Source organism: Petromyzon marinus, chromosome 21, assembly GCF_048934315.1.
Source record: "Petromyzon marinus isolate PM22_M1 ecotype Great Lakes invasive population chromosome 21, UKy_Petmar_22M1.pri1.0, whole genome shotgun sequence".
In the NCBI taxonomy this organism is placed as follows: Eukaryota; Metazoa; Chordata; class Hyperoartia; order Petromyzontiformes; family Petromyzontidae; genus Petromyzon; species Petromyzon marinus.
This window is the reverse complement of record NC_133687.1, coordinates 3,821,850-3,838,576: the sequence shown is the minus strand read 5'-3', so window position 1 is coordinate 3,838,576 and position 16,727 is coordinate 3,821,850. Positions and strand designations below refer to the sequence as shown.

The window sequence follows — 16,727 nt, the reverse complement described above, 5'->3', positions numbered from 1 at the left end:
TCACCCCCTGTGAGTGGCTGGCTGAGGTGCCATCTGTTGAGGAAGTACTGAAGGCGATCCGGAGTCTGAGACCAGGAAAGGCAGCGGGCAGAGATGATTTCCCAAGCGAAATGCTGAGGGAGGGTGGCGTTTGTGCACAGACTGCCCTATATGACATCATAACAACAGTCTGGACCACTGGACAGGCTCCGCAGGATTGGAAGGATGCCCTGGTGGTCCCCCTTTTTAAGAAGGGGGACCGCACACACTGTAACAACTACAGGGGCATCTCACTCCTCAGCGTGCGGAGAAAGGTCCTGGCAAGGATTATTCAACATCGCCTTGCCAGGCACGCTGAGGAGAGGCTTGCGGAGCCCCAATGCGGTTTCAGGAAAGGGCGGTCCTGCACAGATGCCATATTTTCTGTCCGTCTGCTACAGCAGAGGTGTAGGGAATTCCAACAAGACCTACATCTCTGCTTTATTGACCTGGTCAAGGCCTATGATACCATCAGTAGGCCTGGGCTCTGGGTTGTTCTTCGTGCTTTTGGAGTACCTGACCCTCTGCTCACGATCATTAAGGACCTTCATGAAGGTGAGCGGGCCTGGGTAAAACTTCGTGGCCGGGAGTCAGAGCTATTCCCTCTACACCTTGGGGTGCGACAGGGATGTCCTCTGGCTCCCACTTTATTTAACATCTATTTTGACCACGTAGTTCGTGAAACCTTCAATAGCTGTACCGGGGGAATCTCCATATGGTACAGATATAATGGGAGGCTGATCGATGCCCGGGTGCGGTCAAGGGATGGCTCCCTATTGCTCAACCACGTTATGTATGCCGATGATTTGGTAATAGCTGCTCATTCAGAGGAGGAGTTAGAGGCGCTGCTGCTGAGACTGGAGCGTGCCACTAAGAGGTGGGGCCTTACCATCAGCCCCACCAAAACTAAGCACCTGCCTGGGTATTTTGTACCATCGGACACTTCACCCCCACAACTCCCAATCGGTGATGGGGCAGTTCTGGAGCGAGTGGAGAGTTTCCCATACCTGGGCAGTGTGCTTATGACCGGCTCCAGTTTAACAGCAGAGGTCTCACTCCGAATCAGTCGAGTGGCAATATCTTTTCATCGGTTGCGTAACGCTGTGTGGAAGCTACCTGGTCTGTCTCTCCGCACTAAGCTTCAGGTCTTCTCGGCCACGGTCATTCCCTCCCTTCTCTACGCTTCCGAAACGTGGACCCCCCTAATGGAGCATCTTCGCCGGTTAGAAACATTTAGGCTGGCCTGCCTACGATTCATCCTGGGTTTAACCAGACTGGATTGTGTGAGGAGCTCACAAATCCTTGAAAGATCTGGGCAAGGTCTCATCAGTGAGCTCCTCTGGCGGGCAAGGCTGCGATGGCTGGGTCATGTAGCCTGCATGCCCAGCCACCGCATGCCGAAACAGCTTTTGTTTGGCCGGATTGAGGGGGCTAAGCGGGCGCGGCACGGGCTAGAGAAGAGATGGAGTGATGTGGTACAGGAGGACGTGGAGCTGAGTGGACTTGCCGATGACTGGTACCAGCGGTGTCAAGATCGGCCTCTGTGGAGGAGGCTCGTGAAGGACGCTACTGGGCAGTTGGAGGTAGTCGCCCTCCAACAACAATTGAGGGCGGAGGAGCGACGCTCAGAACAACGAGCGGAGTGCCGCGTGGCTAAAGCACAGAAGGTTGGCACAGTAGGGGGCACAGGTGGTGCATCAGCCAGTCATCTCAGTCAGTCGACCCGTGGCACCTGGGTCTGCCCCGTGACCTCCTGCCAGCGGGCGTTCGACACTTCACGTGGCCTCAGGGTGCACATAGCCTGGCACAAGCGTCGTGGTGACGTCACCGCCACTTAGTCGTGAATGGCGGTTGTTCTTGTTGTTGGGGGGTGAGTGTTGTGGGGTGAGTGTTGGAGGGTGAGTGGTGACGATGTCAATGGCTACGTCGCGGAGGGAGCGACGAATCTGGGTCTCTATCCCTCCCCGTTGCGTCGCGCGCCGCGGTGGCTAGGAGATGTCAACTCCCTCGCCCGGTATACGAGAGGTCGTGGGGTTCCATTGCGACTCTGAAGCCTGCTGTATGTAGATTTGGAGTCTGCGCGTGTGTCTCTCGCTGCGATTAACGTCCACGCGACAGCCACTTTGCTGAGCTATCATTAGTGGCCGGGTCGCTTCTGCGAAGGAACTGCAGAGTTCAGCTGGGCCTCGTCTGGTATGATACAACAAATTGTAGTTAAGTAGTAGCAGTCGCTTACTCTCGCTCTCTGTCCAGTGTACTGCCTCTGGCACATACTCGTGGGGTTCATCGTGGACGAGTAGGAGACGCTGAGCCTCCCCCACCTCCCTCTCTCACCTACCTCTCTCTGTCATCTCTCTCCTTTCTCTCTCCCCTTCCTCTCTCTCTCCTCTCCTCCCTCGCCCCTCTCAGCTACATCGCAGCCACGGACCACGAACCCACGGACGCGCGCAAGTCCTTCCCGTGCCTGGACGAGCCCAACAGGAAGGCGACATTCACGGTGACGCTCTCCTACCCCAGGGAGTACTCGGCGCTCTCCAACATGCCGCCAGAGGTAGTCGCCCGCTCGCTCACTCACTCGCCCGTTCACTTGCTTGCTCACACACTCACTCACCCACCCATCCGTTCACTCACTCGCCCACTCGCTCACTCACTCGCCTGTTCACTTGCTCACAAACTCACTCGCTCAACCGTTCACTCACTCCCCCGCTCGCTCACTCACTCGCCCATTCACTTGCTTGCTCACTCACTCGCTCAACCGTTCACTCACTCGCCCACTCACTCGCCCACTCACTCGCCCGTTCACTTGCTCACACACTCACTCGCTCAACCGTTCACTCACTCGCCCACTTACTCGTCCACTCACTCGCCCATTCACTTGCTCGCTCACTCACTCGCTCAACCATTCACTCACTCACCCGCTCGTTCACTCACTCGCTCGTTCACTTGCTCACTCGCTCAACCGTTCACTCACTCACCCGCTCGCTCACTCACTTGCCCGTTCACTTGCTCACACACTCACTCGCCCACTCGCTCACTCACTCACCCACTCGCTCACTCACTCGCCCACTCGCTCACTCACTCGCCCATTCACTTGCTCACTCGCTCAACCGTTCACTCACTCACCCGCTCGCTCACTCACTCGCCCGTTCACTTGCTTGCTCACTCACTCGCCCACTCGTCCACTCGCCCACTCGCTCACTCACTCACTCGCTAACGCACTCGCCCACTCGCTCACTCACTCGCTAACTCACATGCTCACTCACACGCTTGCCCACTCACTCTCTCGCTTACCTGGTCGCCCACTCACCTTTTTGCTCATTCACTGCACGCACGGACAGACAGACCCAGGTGCCATGGGTTGACTGACTGAGACAATCGGCAGATACACCAACGGTGCTCACCACTTTGCTGATCGTTGTGAGCATCGCTCCTCCGCCCTCCGTTGTAGCTGGAGGGCAATTGCCTCCAACTGCTCAGTCGGTAGCGTCCTTCACCACCATCCTCCTCCAAAGAGGCCAACTTTTACACTTCTGATACCGGTCATCGGCAAATCCACTCAGCTCCACATCTCCCTGTAGCACATCAGTCCATCGCTTCTCTAGCCCACTCACCCATCCACTCACTCACTCACTCACCCACTCACTCAACCACTCACTCACCCACTCACTCAACCACTCACTCACCCATCCACTCACTCACCCACTCACTCAACCACTCACTCACTCATCCATCCACTCACTCACCCACTCACTCAACTACTCAATCATTCATGCACTCACCCATCCACTCACTCACCCATCCACTCACTCACCCACTCACTCAACTACTCAATCATTCATGCACTCACCCATCCACTCACTCACCCATCCACTCACTCACTCAACCACTCACTCATTCATGCACTCACCCATCCACTCACTTACCCACTCACTCAACGACTCACTCACTCACCCATGTACTCACCCATCCATTCACTCACCCACTCACTCAACGACTCACTCACCCATGCACTCACCCATCCACTCACTCACCCACTCACTCAACGACTTACTCTCCCATGCACTCACCCATCCACTCACTCACCCACTTACCCAACGACTCACTCACCCATGCACTCACCCATCCACTCACTCACCCACTCACTCAACCACTCATTCATGTATGCACTCACCCATCCACTCACTCACCCACTCAACTACTCACTCACCCATGCACTCACCAATCCACTCACTCAACGACTCACTCACCCATGCACTCACCCATCCACTTACTCATCCACTCACTCAACGACTCACTCACCCATGCACTCACCCATCCACTCACCCATGAGTCTATCTTTTCTCCAGCCTGTGCCGTGCCTGTTTATCCCCCTCTGTCCCACCAAACGGTAGTTGCTTGGGAATGCGGTGGCTGGCAGAGTTTGGGATGGTGATGATGATAGTGATGATGATAGTGATGATGATTATGGTGATGATAGTAGTGATGATAGAGTAGTACTGGTGTTGATCGTAATGATCGTGGTGATGATTGTGATAATGATGATGGTCATGATGGTGGTGATGATGATGGTGATTATGATGGTGATGATGGTCATGATGGTGATTATGACAATAGTGGTGATGATGATGATGTCAATGATCGTGGTGATGATGGTGATGATGATGGTGATGATGGCCCTGATGGTGATGATGGCCCTGATGGTGATGAAGATGGTCATGATGGTGATGATGGTCATGATGGTGATTATGACAATGGTGGTGATGATGATGATGTCAATGATCGTGGTGATGATGGTGATGGTGATGATTGTGGTGATCATGGTGATGATGATGGTGATGATGGCCCTGATGGTGATGATGGCCCTGATGGTGATGATGGTGGTGATGATGGTGATGATGATGGTGATGATGATGGCCCTGATGGTGATGATGATGATGGTGATGATGATGGTGATGATGGTGATGATGGTGATGATGATGGTGATGATGATGGTGATGATGGTGATGATGATGATGGTGATGATGATGATGGTGATGATGGTGATGATGATGATGGTGATGATGATGATGGTGATGATGGTGGTGATGATGGTGATGATGATGATGGTGTTGATGGTGATGATGATGGCCCTGATGATGGTGATGATGATGGTGATGATGATGATGGTGATGATGGTGATGATGGTGATGATGATGATGGTGATGATGATGATGGTGATGATGGTGATGATGGTGATGATGATGGCCCTGATGGTGATGATGATGATGGTGATGATGATGATGGTGATGATGATGATGATTGTGATGATGGTGATGATGATGATGGTGATGTAGGAGAATGGCACTCACAGCTCGGGGCTGCTCTGGACGAGGTTCGCGCGCTCTGTGCCGATGAGCACCTACCTCGTCTGCTTCGCCGTGCACCAGTTCATCTTCGTGGAGCGCACCTCGTCACGCGGCGTGCCGGTGAGACGGGGGGACGCACGCAGAGAGACACGGGGACACGTGGAGAGACACGGAGACACGCGGGGAGACACGGGGACACACGCGGAGAGACACGGGGACACGTGGAGAGACACGGGGACACGGGGAGAGACACGGGGACACGGGGAGAGACACGGGGACACGTGGAGAGACACGGGGACACACGCGGAGAGACACGGGGACACGTGGAGAGACACGGGGACACGTGGAGAGACACGGGGACACGTGGAGAGACACGGAGACACGCGGGGAGACACGGGGACACACGCGGAGAGACACGGGGACACGTGGAGAGACACGGGGACACACGCGGAGAGACACGGAGACACGTGGAGAGACACGGGGACACACGCGGAGAGACACGGAGACACGCGGAGAGACACGGGGACGCACGCAGAGAGACACGGGGACACGTGGACAGACACGGGGACACACGCGGAGAGACACGGAGACACGCGGGGAGACACTGAGACACGTGGAGAGACACGGACACGCTTAGAGAGACACGGAGACACGTGGAGAGACACCGAGACACGCATAGAGAGACACGGGGACACACGCAGAGAGACATGGAGACACGTGGAGAGACACTGAGACACACGCAGAGACACACGCAGAGACACGGAGACACATGCAGAGACACGGAGACACACGCGGAGAGACACGGAGACACGCGGAGAGACCCTGAGACACGCATAGAGAGACACCGCGACACGCATGGAGAGACACGGGGACACATGCAGAGAGACACGGGGACGCGCGCAGAGAGACACGGAGACACATGCAGAGAGACACTGAGATACGCGCAGAGAGACACTGAGACACGCGCAGAGAGACACGGAGACACGCGGAGAGACACGGGGACGCATGCAGAGAGACACTGAGACACGCATAGAGAGACACCGCGACACGCATGGAGAGACACGGGGACACATTCAGAGAGACACGGGGACGGGCGCAGAGAGACACGGAAACACGCAGAGAGACACCGAGACACATGCAGAGAGACACGGAGACACGTGGAGAGACACCGAGACACGTGGAGAGACACGGGACACGCATAGAGAGACACCGAGACACGCGGAGAGACACGGAGACACGCGCGGAGAGACATCGGAGACGCACGCATAGAGAGACACCGAGACACGCGGAGAGACACGGAGACACGCATAGAGAGACACCGAGACACGCGCAGAGACACGGAGACACGCGCGGAGAGACACGGAGACACACGCATAGAGAGACACCGAGACAGGCGGAGAGACACGGAGACACGCGGAGAGAGACACGGAGACACGTGGAGAGACACGGAGACACACGCATAGAGAGACACCGAGACACGTGGAGAGACACGGGGACACGCATAGAGAGACACCGAGACACGCGCAGAGACACGGAGACACGCGCGGAGAGACACGGAGACACACGCATAGAGAGACACCGAGACAGGCGGAGAGACACGGAGACACGCGGAGAGAGACACGGAGACACGTGGAGAGACACGGAGACACACGCATAGAGAGACACCGAGACACGTGGAGAGAGACACGGAGACACGTGGAGAGACATGGAGACACGCGGAGAGAGAGACACGGGGACACGTGGAGAGAGACACGGAGACACGTGGAGAGACACCGAGACACATGCATAGAGCCACCGAGACACGCATAGAGAGACACCGAGACACGCGGAGAGACACGGAGACACGCGGAGAGAGACACGGGGACACGTGGAGAGACACGGAGACACGCGGAGAGACACGGAGACACGCGGAGAGAGACACGGAGACACGCAGAGAGACACGGAGACACGCGGAGAGAGACACCGCGACACGCATGGAGAGAGACACGGGGACACGTGGAGAGAGACACGGAGACACGTGGAGAGACACCGAGACACATGCATAGAGCCACCGAGACACGCATAGAGAGACACCGAGACACGTGGAGAGACACGGGACACGCATAGAGAGACACCGAGACACGCGGAGAGACACGGAGACACGCGCGGAGAGACATCGGAGACGCACGCATAGAGAGACACCGAGACACGCGGAGAGACACGGAGACACGCATAGAGAGACACCGAGACACGCGCAGAGACACGGAGACACGCGCGGAGAGACACGGAGACACACGCATAGAGAGACACCGAGACAGGCGGAGAGACACGGAGACACGCGGAGAGAGACACGGAGACACGTGGAGAGACACGGAGACACACGCATAGAGAGACACCGAGACACGTGGAGAGACACGGGGACACGCATAGAGAGACACCGAGACACGCGCAGAGACACGGAGACACGCGCGGAGAGACACGGAGACACACGCATAGAGAGACACCGAGACAGGCGGAGAGACACGGAGACACGCAGAGAGAGACACGGAGACACGTGGAGAGACACGGAGACACACGCATAGAGAGACACCGAGACACGTGGAGAGAGACACGGAGACACGTGGAGAGACATGGAGACACGCGGAGAGAGACACGGGGACACGTGGAGAGAGTCACGGAGACACGTGGAGAGACACCGAGACACATGCATAGAGCCACCGAGACACGCATAGAGAGACACCGAGACACGCGGAGAGACACGGAGACACGCGCGGAGAGACATCGGAGACGCACGCATAGAGAGACACCGAGACACGCGGAGAGACACGGAGACACGCATAGAGAGACACCGAGACACGCGCAGAGACACGGAGACACGCGCGGAGAGACACGGAGACACACGCATAGAGAGACACCAAGACAGACGGAGAGACACGGAGACACGCGGAGAGAGACACGGAGACACGTGGAGAGACACGGAGACACACGCATAGAGAGACACCGAGACACGTGGAGAGACACGGGGACACGCATAGAGAGACACCGAGACACGCGCAGAGACACGGAGACACGCGCGGAGAGACACGGAGACACACGCATAGAGAGACACCGAGACAGGCGGAGAGACACGGAGACACGCGGAGAGAGACACGGAGACACGTGGAGAGACACGGAGACACACGCATAGAGAGACACCGAGACACGTGGAGAGAGACACGGAGACACGTGGAGAGACATGGAGACACGCGGAGAGAGACACGGGGACACGTGGAGAGAGACACGGAGACACGTGGAGAGACACCGAGACACATGCATAGAGCCACCGAGACACGCATGGAGAGACACCGAGACACGCGGAGAGACACGGAGACACGCGGAGAGAGACACGGGGACACGTGGAGAGACACGGAGACACGCGGAGAGACACGGAGACACGCGGAGAGAGACACGGAGACACGCAGAGAGACACGGAGACACGCGGAGAGAGACACCGCGAAACGCATGGAGAGAGACACGGGGACACGTGGAGAGAGACACGGAGACACATGCAGAGAGACACGGAGACACGCGCGGAGAGACACGGGGACACGTGGAGAGAGACACCGAGACACGCGCGGAGAGACAGGGAGACACGTGGAGAGACACTGAGACACATGCATAGAGACACGGAGACACGCATAGAGAGACACCGAGACACGCGGAGAGACACGGAGACACGCATAGAGAAACACCGAGACACGTGGAGAGAGACACGGAGACACGCGGAGAGACACGGGGACACGTGGAGAGAGACACGGAGACACGTGGAGAGAGACACGGGGACACGTGGAGAGACACGGAGACACGCGGAGAGACACGGAGACACGCGGAGAGAGACACGGAGACACGCAGAGAGACACGGAGACACGCGGAGAGAGACACCGCGACACGCATGGAGAGAGACACGGGGACACGTGGAGAGAGACACGGAGACACGTGGAGAGACACGGAGACACGTGGAGAGAGACACGGAGACACGTGGAGAGACACGGAGACACGCGGAGAGACACGGAGACACGCATAGAGAGACACGGAGACACGTGGAGAGAGACACGGGGACACGTGGAGAGACACGGAGACACGTGGAGAGAGACACGGGGACACTCTCACACACGTGAGTTGATGATTACCTTGCGATATCTCTTAATGGGGCTCATTTCAGTCGGGTTCATGGAGGATCGAGTGGCCCTGCAGGTAGATAACAGCCACGCGGGGCGCGTGTGTGTGTGTACGCGCGTGTGTGTGTGTGCACGCGCGTGTGTGTGTGTGCACGCGCGTGTATGCGTGTGTGTACGCGCGTGTATGCGTGTGTGTACGCGCGTGTATGCGTGTGTGTACGCGCGTGTATGCGTGTGTGTACGCGCGTGTATGCGTGTGTGTACGCGCGTGTATGCGTGTGTGTACGCGCGTGTATGCGTGTGTGTACGCGCGTGTATGCGTGTGTGTACGCGCGTGTATGCGTGTGTGTACGCGCGTGCGTGTGTGTGTGTACGCGCGTGTGCGTGTGTACGCGTGTGTGTGTGTACATGTGTGTGTGCGTGTGTGCGCGCGCGCGTGGGGAGCGGTAGTGTAGTGGTTAGCGCAACGCTGTGCTAAGAACCCGGCGACCCGGGTTCGATTCCCGCTCACGGCCAACACCAGTGGCGATTATATGAACCGGTCCTGGGCCTCCCCTAGGTCGACTCGGCCTCAAATGAGTACCTGATGCGGTGTGTAAACATCGTCACTGGGGAAACAAAGGCGGTCGGGCGTGGTGCTGGCCATCTATCACCTCGGGTACTGTTCTGGCCTTGATAGGCGCTCGCTAACAGCACTTGCCCCTACAGTCTGTTAAGGCTATATGGGGGATCTTTGTCTTTGTGTATGCGCGTGCGTGCGTGTGTACGTACTAAGCACCTGCCTGGGTACTTTGTACCATCGGACACTGCACCTTGGTGATGGGGCAGTTGTGGAGAGAGTGGAGAGTTTCCCATACCTGGGCAGTGTGCTTATGACCGGCTCCAGTTTAACAGCAGAGGTCTCACTCCGAATCAGTCGAGCGGCAATATCTTTTCATCGGTTGCGTAACGCTGTGTGGAAGCTACCTGGTCTGTCGCTCCGCACTAAGCTTCAGGTCTTCTCGGCCACGGTCATTCCCCCTCCCTTCTCTACGCTTGCGAAACGTGGACCCCCCTAATAGAACATCTTCGCCGGTTAGAAACATTTAGGCTGGCCTGCCTACGGGCAGTTGGAGGCAGTCGCCCTCCAACAACAACGGAGGGCAGAGGAGCGACGCTCACAACAACAAGCGGAGCGTCGGGTGGCTAAAGCACAGCGAGTTGACACAGTAGGGGGCACAGGTGGTGCATCAGCCAGTCATCTCAGTCAGTCGACCCGTGGCACCTGCTGGGTCTGCCCCGTGACCTCCTGCCAGCGGGCGTTCGACACTTCACGTGGCCTCAACGTGCACATAGCCTGGTACAAGCGTCGTGGTGACATCACCACCACTTAGTGGCGTATGGCGGCTGTTGTGTATGTGTACCTGTGTGTGGACGTGCGCGTGTATGCTCCCGCGCGTGTGTGTGTGTGTGTACGCGAGCGTACCCGAGTTCAATTCCCGCTCACGGCCAACACCAGTGACGATCAACTGAACCGGTCCTGGGCCTCCCCTAGGCCGACTCAGCCGCGAATGACCGCCTGATGCGATGCGTAAACATCGCCACTGGGGAGACGAAGGCGGCCGGGTTTGGTGCTGGCCGGCCACCCACCCACCCCCCCCTCGTGTAGCGGAAGCCAAACAGTGGGTAGCCAACGCCGTGCCCGGCCGCCTTTGTCTCACCAGCAGCAATGTTCGCGCATCACTCCAGGCACTCATTTAAGGCCGAGCCGACCTGCGGGAAGCCCAGCAGCGGTTCCGGTGCTCGCCGCTAGCGACCGTAGCCACGAGCGTTGACTCGGGCCGCCGGATTTCGCGGCGCATGCGCAACTAACCACTGCACCACCGCTCCCCCCCCCCCCCAAAAAAAAAACAAAGACAAAGATCCCCCATATAGCCTTAACAGACTGTAGGGGCAAGTGCTGTTAGCGAGCACCTATGAAGGCCGGAACGGTACACACGAGGGGGTGGGTGGCCAGCACCACGCCCGACCGCCTTTGTCTCCCCAGTGGCGATGTTTACTACACACCGCACCAGGTACTCATTTGATGCTGAGTCGACCTAGGGGAGGCCCGGGACCGGTTCAGAAAATCGTCACTGGGTGTTGGCCGTGAGCGGGAATCGAACCCGGGTCGCCGGGTTCATAGCGCAGCGTAGCGCTAACCGCTACACTATCGCTCCCCACACACACAGAGACACAGATACACACAGACACACACACGCGCGCGTACAGACACGCGGAAAATAAGCAAAAGTATCCCCCACGTGCAGTCCCACACCCAAACAGCAGGAGGTGGGAGCCGTGGGGTTGGGGTTCCTGACGCTTGGTCGACTGGTGATCTATTTTACCTTACCAGGTAAAGCCCTCGCTGAGCTGTGCGGCGACCTGGGCCACCACAAACGATAGCTCGACGAAGGGGGCTTATCACGTGGACATAGCATAGCAGTAGGCAAATAGTACTGCTATTAAAAAAAATATATATATACATAACAGGGGTCAGGGTCGTGGTTGGGATCGAACCCAGGACCTCCTGTGTACCAGGCGAGATAGTTAACATCTCTCCCCCCCCCCCCCTCTCCCCCGTGGCCCCCCAGCTCCGCGTGTACGTTCAGGAGGAGCAGGAGGTGACGGCCCAGTTTGCTGCGAACGCAACCCTCGTGATCTTCGACTACTTTGAGAGCTACTTCGGCATGAACTACTCGCTACCCAAGCTGGGTGCGGTGACGCACGCCCACTCAGGCAGCGGGCCACTCGGCGGGCGAGTCCATTAGCGAGCGAACCAATCAGGGTGTGAGGCTATCGGTGAGCGAGCCAATCGGTGAGCGAGCCAATCGGAGAGCGAGCCAATCGGTGAGCGAGCCAATCGGTGAGCGAGCCAATCGGAGAGCGAGCCCATCGGAGAGCGAGCCAATCGGTGAGCGAGCCCATCGGAGGGCGAGCCAATCGGTGAGCGAGCCCATCGGAGAGCGAGCCAATCGGTGAGTGAGCCTACAAGTGGGTGGTAGCGTGTGTGTGTATATGTGTGAGCGGGATTCAAGGTTCGTAGCACATTGCGCTAACCAATGCACCACCGCTCCACACACACACATCAAAGATCCCCGTATAGCCTCAATAGACTTTTGAGGCAAGTCGTGTTAGCGAGCACTTGCACACACACACGTGTACAGACAGACATGTGTACTCACCCCACGTGCACTCACTCCACGTGTACTTACCCCACGTGTACTCACCCCCACGCATACCAACACTCCCACGTACACACACGTGTACCCATACTCCCACGTACACACACGTCACCCACCACACGTCCACGTACACACATGTCACCCACCACACTCCCACGTACACACACGTGTACCACCACACTCCCACGTACACACACGTGTACTCACCCCCACACGTGTACTCACCTCCCCACGTGCACTCAGACCAGATCGCGATCCCGGACTTTGGGACGGGCGCGATGGAGAACTGGGGACTGATCACGTACCGCGAGACCAACCTCCTCTACGATCCCCGCGAGTCATCCTCCTTCAACCAGCAGCGCGTGGCAGCAGTCGTGGCACACGAACTCACGCACCAGGTGGGGGGCGCCCCCCACCACCACCACCACCACTCAACCACCACCACCACCACCACTCAACCACCACCACCCCACCACTACCCCCACACCACCCCACCACCACTACCACCCCACCACTACCCCCCCACCACCACCACCGCCACTCAACCACCCCACCACTACCCCCCCACCACCACCACCACCACTACTCCAACACCAACACCACCACTCCACCACCACTACCCCCCCACCACCACCACTCAACCACCACCGCCCCTCTACCACCACCACCAGCCCACCACTACCCCAACACCACCACCACTACCCCACAAATCATGGACCCCCGTGGGGGACTGAGAGGACCCCCGTGGGGGGCTGAGAGGACCCCCGTGGGGGGCTGGAGGGACCCCCGTGGGGGACTGAGAGGACCCCCGTGGGGGACTGAAAGGACCCCCGTGGGGGACTGAGAGGACCCCCCGTGGGGGGCTGGAGGGACCCCCGTGGGGGACTGAAAGGACCCCCGTGGGGGACTGAGAGGACCCCCGTGGGGGTGGCTCCGTGTGGAGGATGGATCTTGGTGGCCGCTCTGTCCCGGCGCTGACAGCACCACAGCTGCAGAGCGACCACGGCTCCAACTGGACACCACCCCCGTGCCTCCTGCCCCCTGCCCCGTGCCTCCTGCCCCCTGCCCCGTGCCCCCTGCCCCCTGCCCCGTGCCCCCTGCCCCGTGCCCCCTGCCCCGTGCCCCCTGCCCCCTGCCTGGCTGCCCCGTGCCTACCCGCTCCCTGTCTACCCGCTCCCTGCCTGCCTGCCCCCTGGCTACCTGCCCACCTGCCCCTGCCCTGTGCCCACCTGCCCCTGCCCACCTGCCCCTGCCCACCTGCCCCCTGCCCCCTGCCCCCTGCCCCGTGCCCCCCTGCCCTAGTGGTTCGGCAACATCGTGACGATGGAGTGGTGGGACGACCTGTGGCTCCTGCCCCGTGCCCCCTGCCCCCTGCCCACCTGCCCCCTGCCCCGTGCCCCCTGCCCCCTGCCCACCTGCCCCTGCCCACCTGCCCCGTGCCCCCTGCCCCGTGCCCCCTGCCCTAGTGGTTCGGCAACATCGTGACGATGGAGTGGTGGGACGACCTGTGGCTCAATGAGGGGTTCGCCAGCTACTTCGAGTTCCTGGGAGTGCACAGCTTCCTGCCAGAGTGGAGGATGGTGAGGTGACACTCTCTCTTACACTCTCACACTCACTCACACTCACTCACACTCACTCACACACTCACACTCACTCTCACACTCACACTCTCTCTCACACTCACACACTCACACTCACTCTCACACACTCTCACACACTCACACTCACACACTCACACTCACTCTCACACTCACTCACACACTCACTCACACACTCACACTCTCTCTTACACTCACACTCTCACACTCACTCACACTCACTCTCACTCTCACACTCTCACACTCACCACACTCACTCACACTCACTCTCATTCTCACTCACTCTCATTCTCACTCACTTACTCACTCTCACACCCTCACACTCTCACACTCACTCACACACTCACTCTCACACACTCTCACACTCACTCTCACACTCACACACTCACACTCTCTCTCACACTCACACTCTCACACTCACTCACACTCACTCACACACTCACACTCACTCTCACACACTCTCACACACACTCTCACACTCACTCACACTCACTCTCACACACTCACTCTCACACTCACACACTCACACTCTCTCTCACACTCACACCCTCACACTCACTCACACCCTCACACTCACTCACACTCACTCACACACTCACTCTCACACACTCACTCTCACACTCACACACTCACACTCTCTCTCACACTCACACACTCACACTCACTCTCACACACTCTCACACTCACTCTCACACTCACACACTCACACACTCACTCTCACACACTCACTCTCACACTCACACACTCACACTCTCTCTCACACTCACACACTCACACTCACTCTCACACACTCTCACACTCACTCTCACACTCACACACTCACCCTCACACTCACACACTCACTCATACTCTCACACACTTACACTCACTCACACTCTCACTCTCACACTCACTCTCACACTCACACACTCACACTCACTCTCACACACTCACTCTCCACACTCACACTCACACACTCACTCTCACACTCACTCACTCTCATACTCACACTCACTCTCACACTCACACACTCTCACACTCACACTCTCACACTCACACACTCTCACACTCACTCTCACACTCACTCACTCACACTCTCTCTCACACTCACGCTCTCACACTCTTACTCTCACACTCACTCTCACACTCTCTCTCACACTCACAATCTCACACGCTCACACTCTCACACTCACACACTCACACTCACACACTCACACTCACTCTCACACTCACAATCTCACACGCTCACACTCACACTCTCACACTCACACACTCACTCACACTCACACTCTCACACTCACTCACACTCTCTCACTCTCTCTCACACACTCACACACTCTCACTCGTACACTCACTCTCACACTCACTCACTCTCACACTCACTCTCACACTCTCACACTCTCACACTCTCTCTCACACTCACTCTCACACTCACTTTCACACTCACACACTCACACACTCTCTCTCACACTCACTCTCACACTCACACTCACACACTCTCACACTCTCTCTCACACTCACTCTCACACTCACTTTCACACTCACACACTCACACTCCCACACTCACTCTCACACTCAAAAAGATCCCCCGTATAGCCTTAACAGACTGTAGGGGCAAGTGCTGTTAGCGAGCACACACGCTGACTCTTACACTCACTCTCACACTCACACACTCTCACTCTTACACTCACTCTCACACTCACACTCTCACACTCACACACTCACTCTCACACTCACACACTCACTCTCACACTCACACACTCACTCACTCTTATACTCACTCTCACACTCACTCACTCTCACACTCACCCACCCTCACTCAGACTGACTCACCCTCACACTCACTCACCCTCACATTCACTCTCTCACATTCACTCTCTCACACTCACACTGACTCACTCTCACTCGCTCACTCGCACACTCACTCAGACTGACTCACACTCACCTTCTCACTCTCTCACACTCTCACACTCACCCTCTCTCTCTCTCACACTCTCACACTCACTCTCTCACTCACTTTCAAACTCACCACCTCACACTCACTCAGACTGACTCACTCTCACACCCTCACTCTCTCACTCCCTCACACACTCACACTCTCACACTCACACTCTCACTCACTCTCACACTCACTCTCACTAACTCTCACACTCTCACTTACTCTCACATTCACTCTCTCACTCTTTCACTCACTCAGATTGACTTACTCTCACACTCACACTCTCACTTATTCTCACACTCGCTCACCCTCTCACCCTCTCACTCTCACTACTTGAGGACTGCTCTTTGTGTTTAGTTTGTTGACCTTCCTCTGCACCTCGTGCACACGGTGAGAAAGAAGTTCGCCTGCCACCACGTCACCGCCCTCCTCCTCCTCCTCCTCCTCCCCTCCTCCTCCTCCTCCTCCTCCTCCTCCTCCCCCCTCCTCCTCCCCCCTCCTCCTCCCCC

At 57.5% G+C, this 16,727-nt stretch overlaps 2 protein-coding genes across 5 annotated transcripts in view; both read left to right on the top strand.

Annotated features, from left to right (window-relative positions):
* LOC142925537 (glutamyl aminopeptidase-like) overlaps positions 1–14,306 on the top strand; it is a 43,415-nt gene extending 29,109 nt beyond the window's left edge. For all 4 annotated transcript variants that reach the window (XM_076068420.1, XM_076068419.1, XM_076068417.1 and 1 more), the window contains 5 exons: positions 2,428–2,569; positions 5,352–5,483; positions 12,112–12,232; positions 12,946–13,100; positions 14,169–14,306. In XM_076068420.1, the coding sequence (XP_075924535.1) occupies positions 2,428–2,569; positions 5,352–5,483; positions 12,112–12,232; positions 12,946–13,100; positions 14,169–14,291 (673 nt within the window). In that variant the 3' untranslated portion in view covers positions 14,292–14,306. The remainder of the gene's footprint in view (positions 1–2,427; positions 2,570–5,351; positions 5,484–12,111; positions 12,233–12,945; positions 13,101–14,168) is intronic.
* LOC142925591 (uncharacterized) lies at positions 14,301–16,639 on the top strand (the record flags this gene model as incomplete). The annotated part of the gene is made up of 1 exon (XM_076068637.1): positions 14,301–16,639. A coding segment is annotated over one exon (1,575 nt), but the record flags the coding sequence as incomplete, so codon positions are not given.
* Positions 16,640–16,727: the final 88 nt, after the last annotated feature.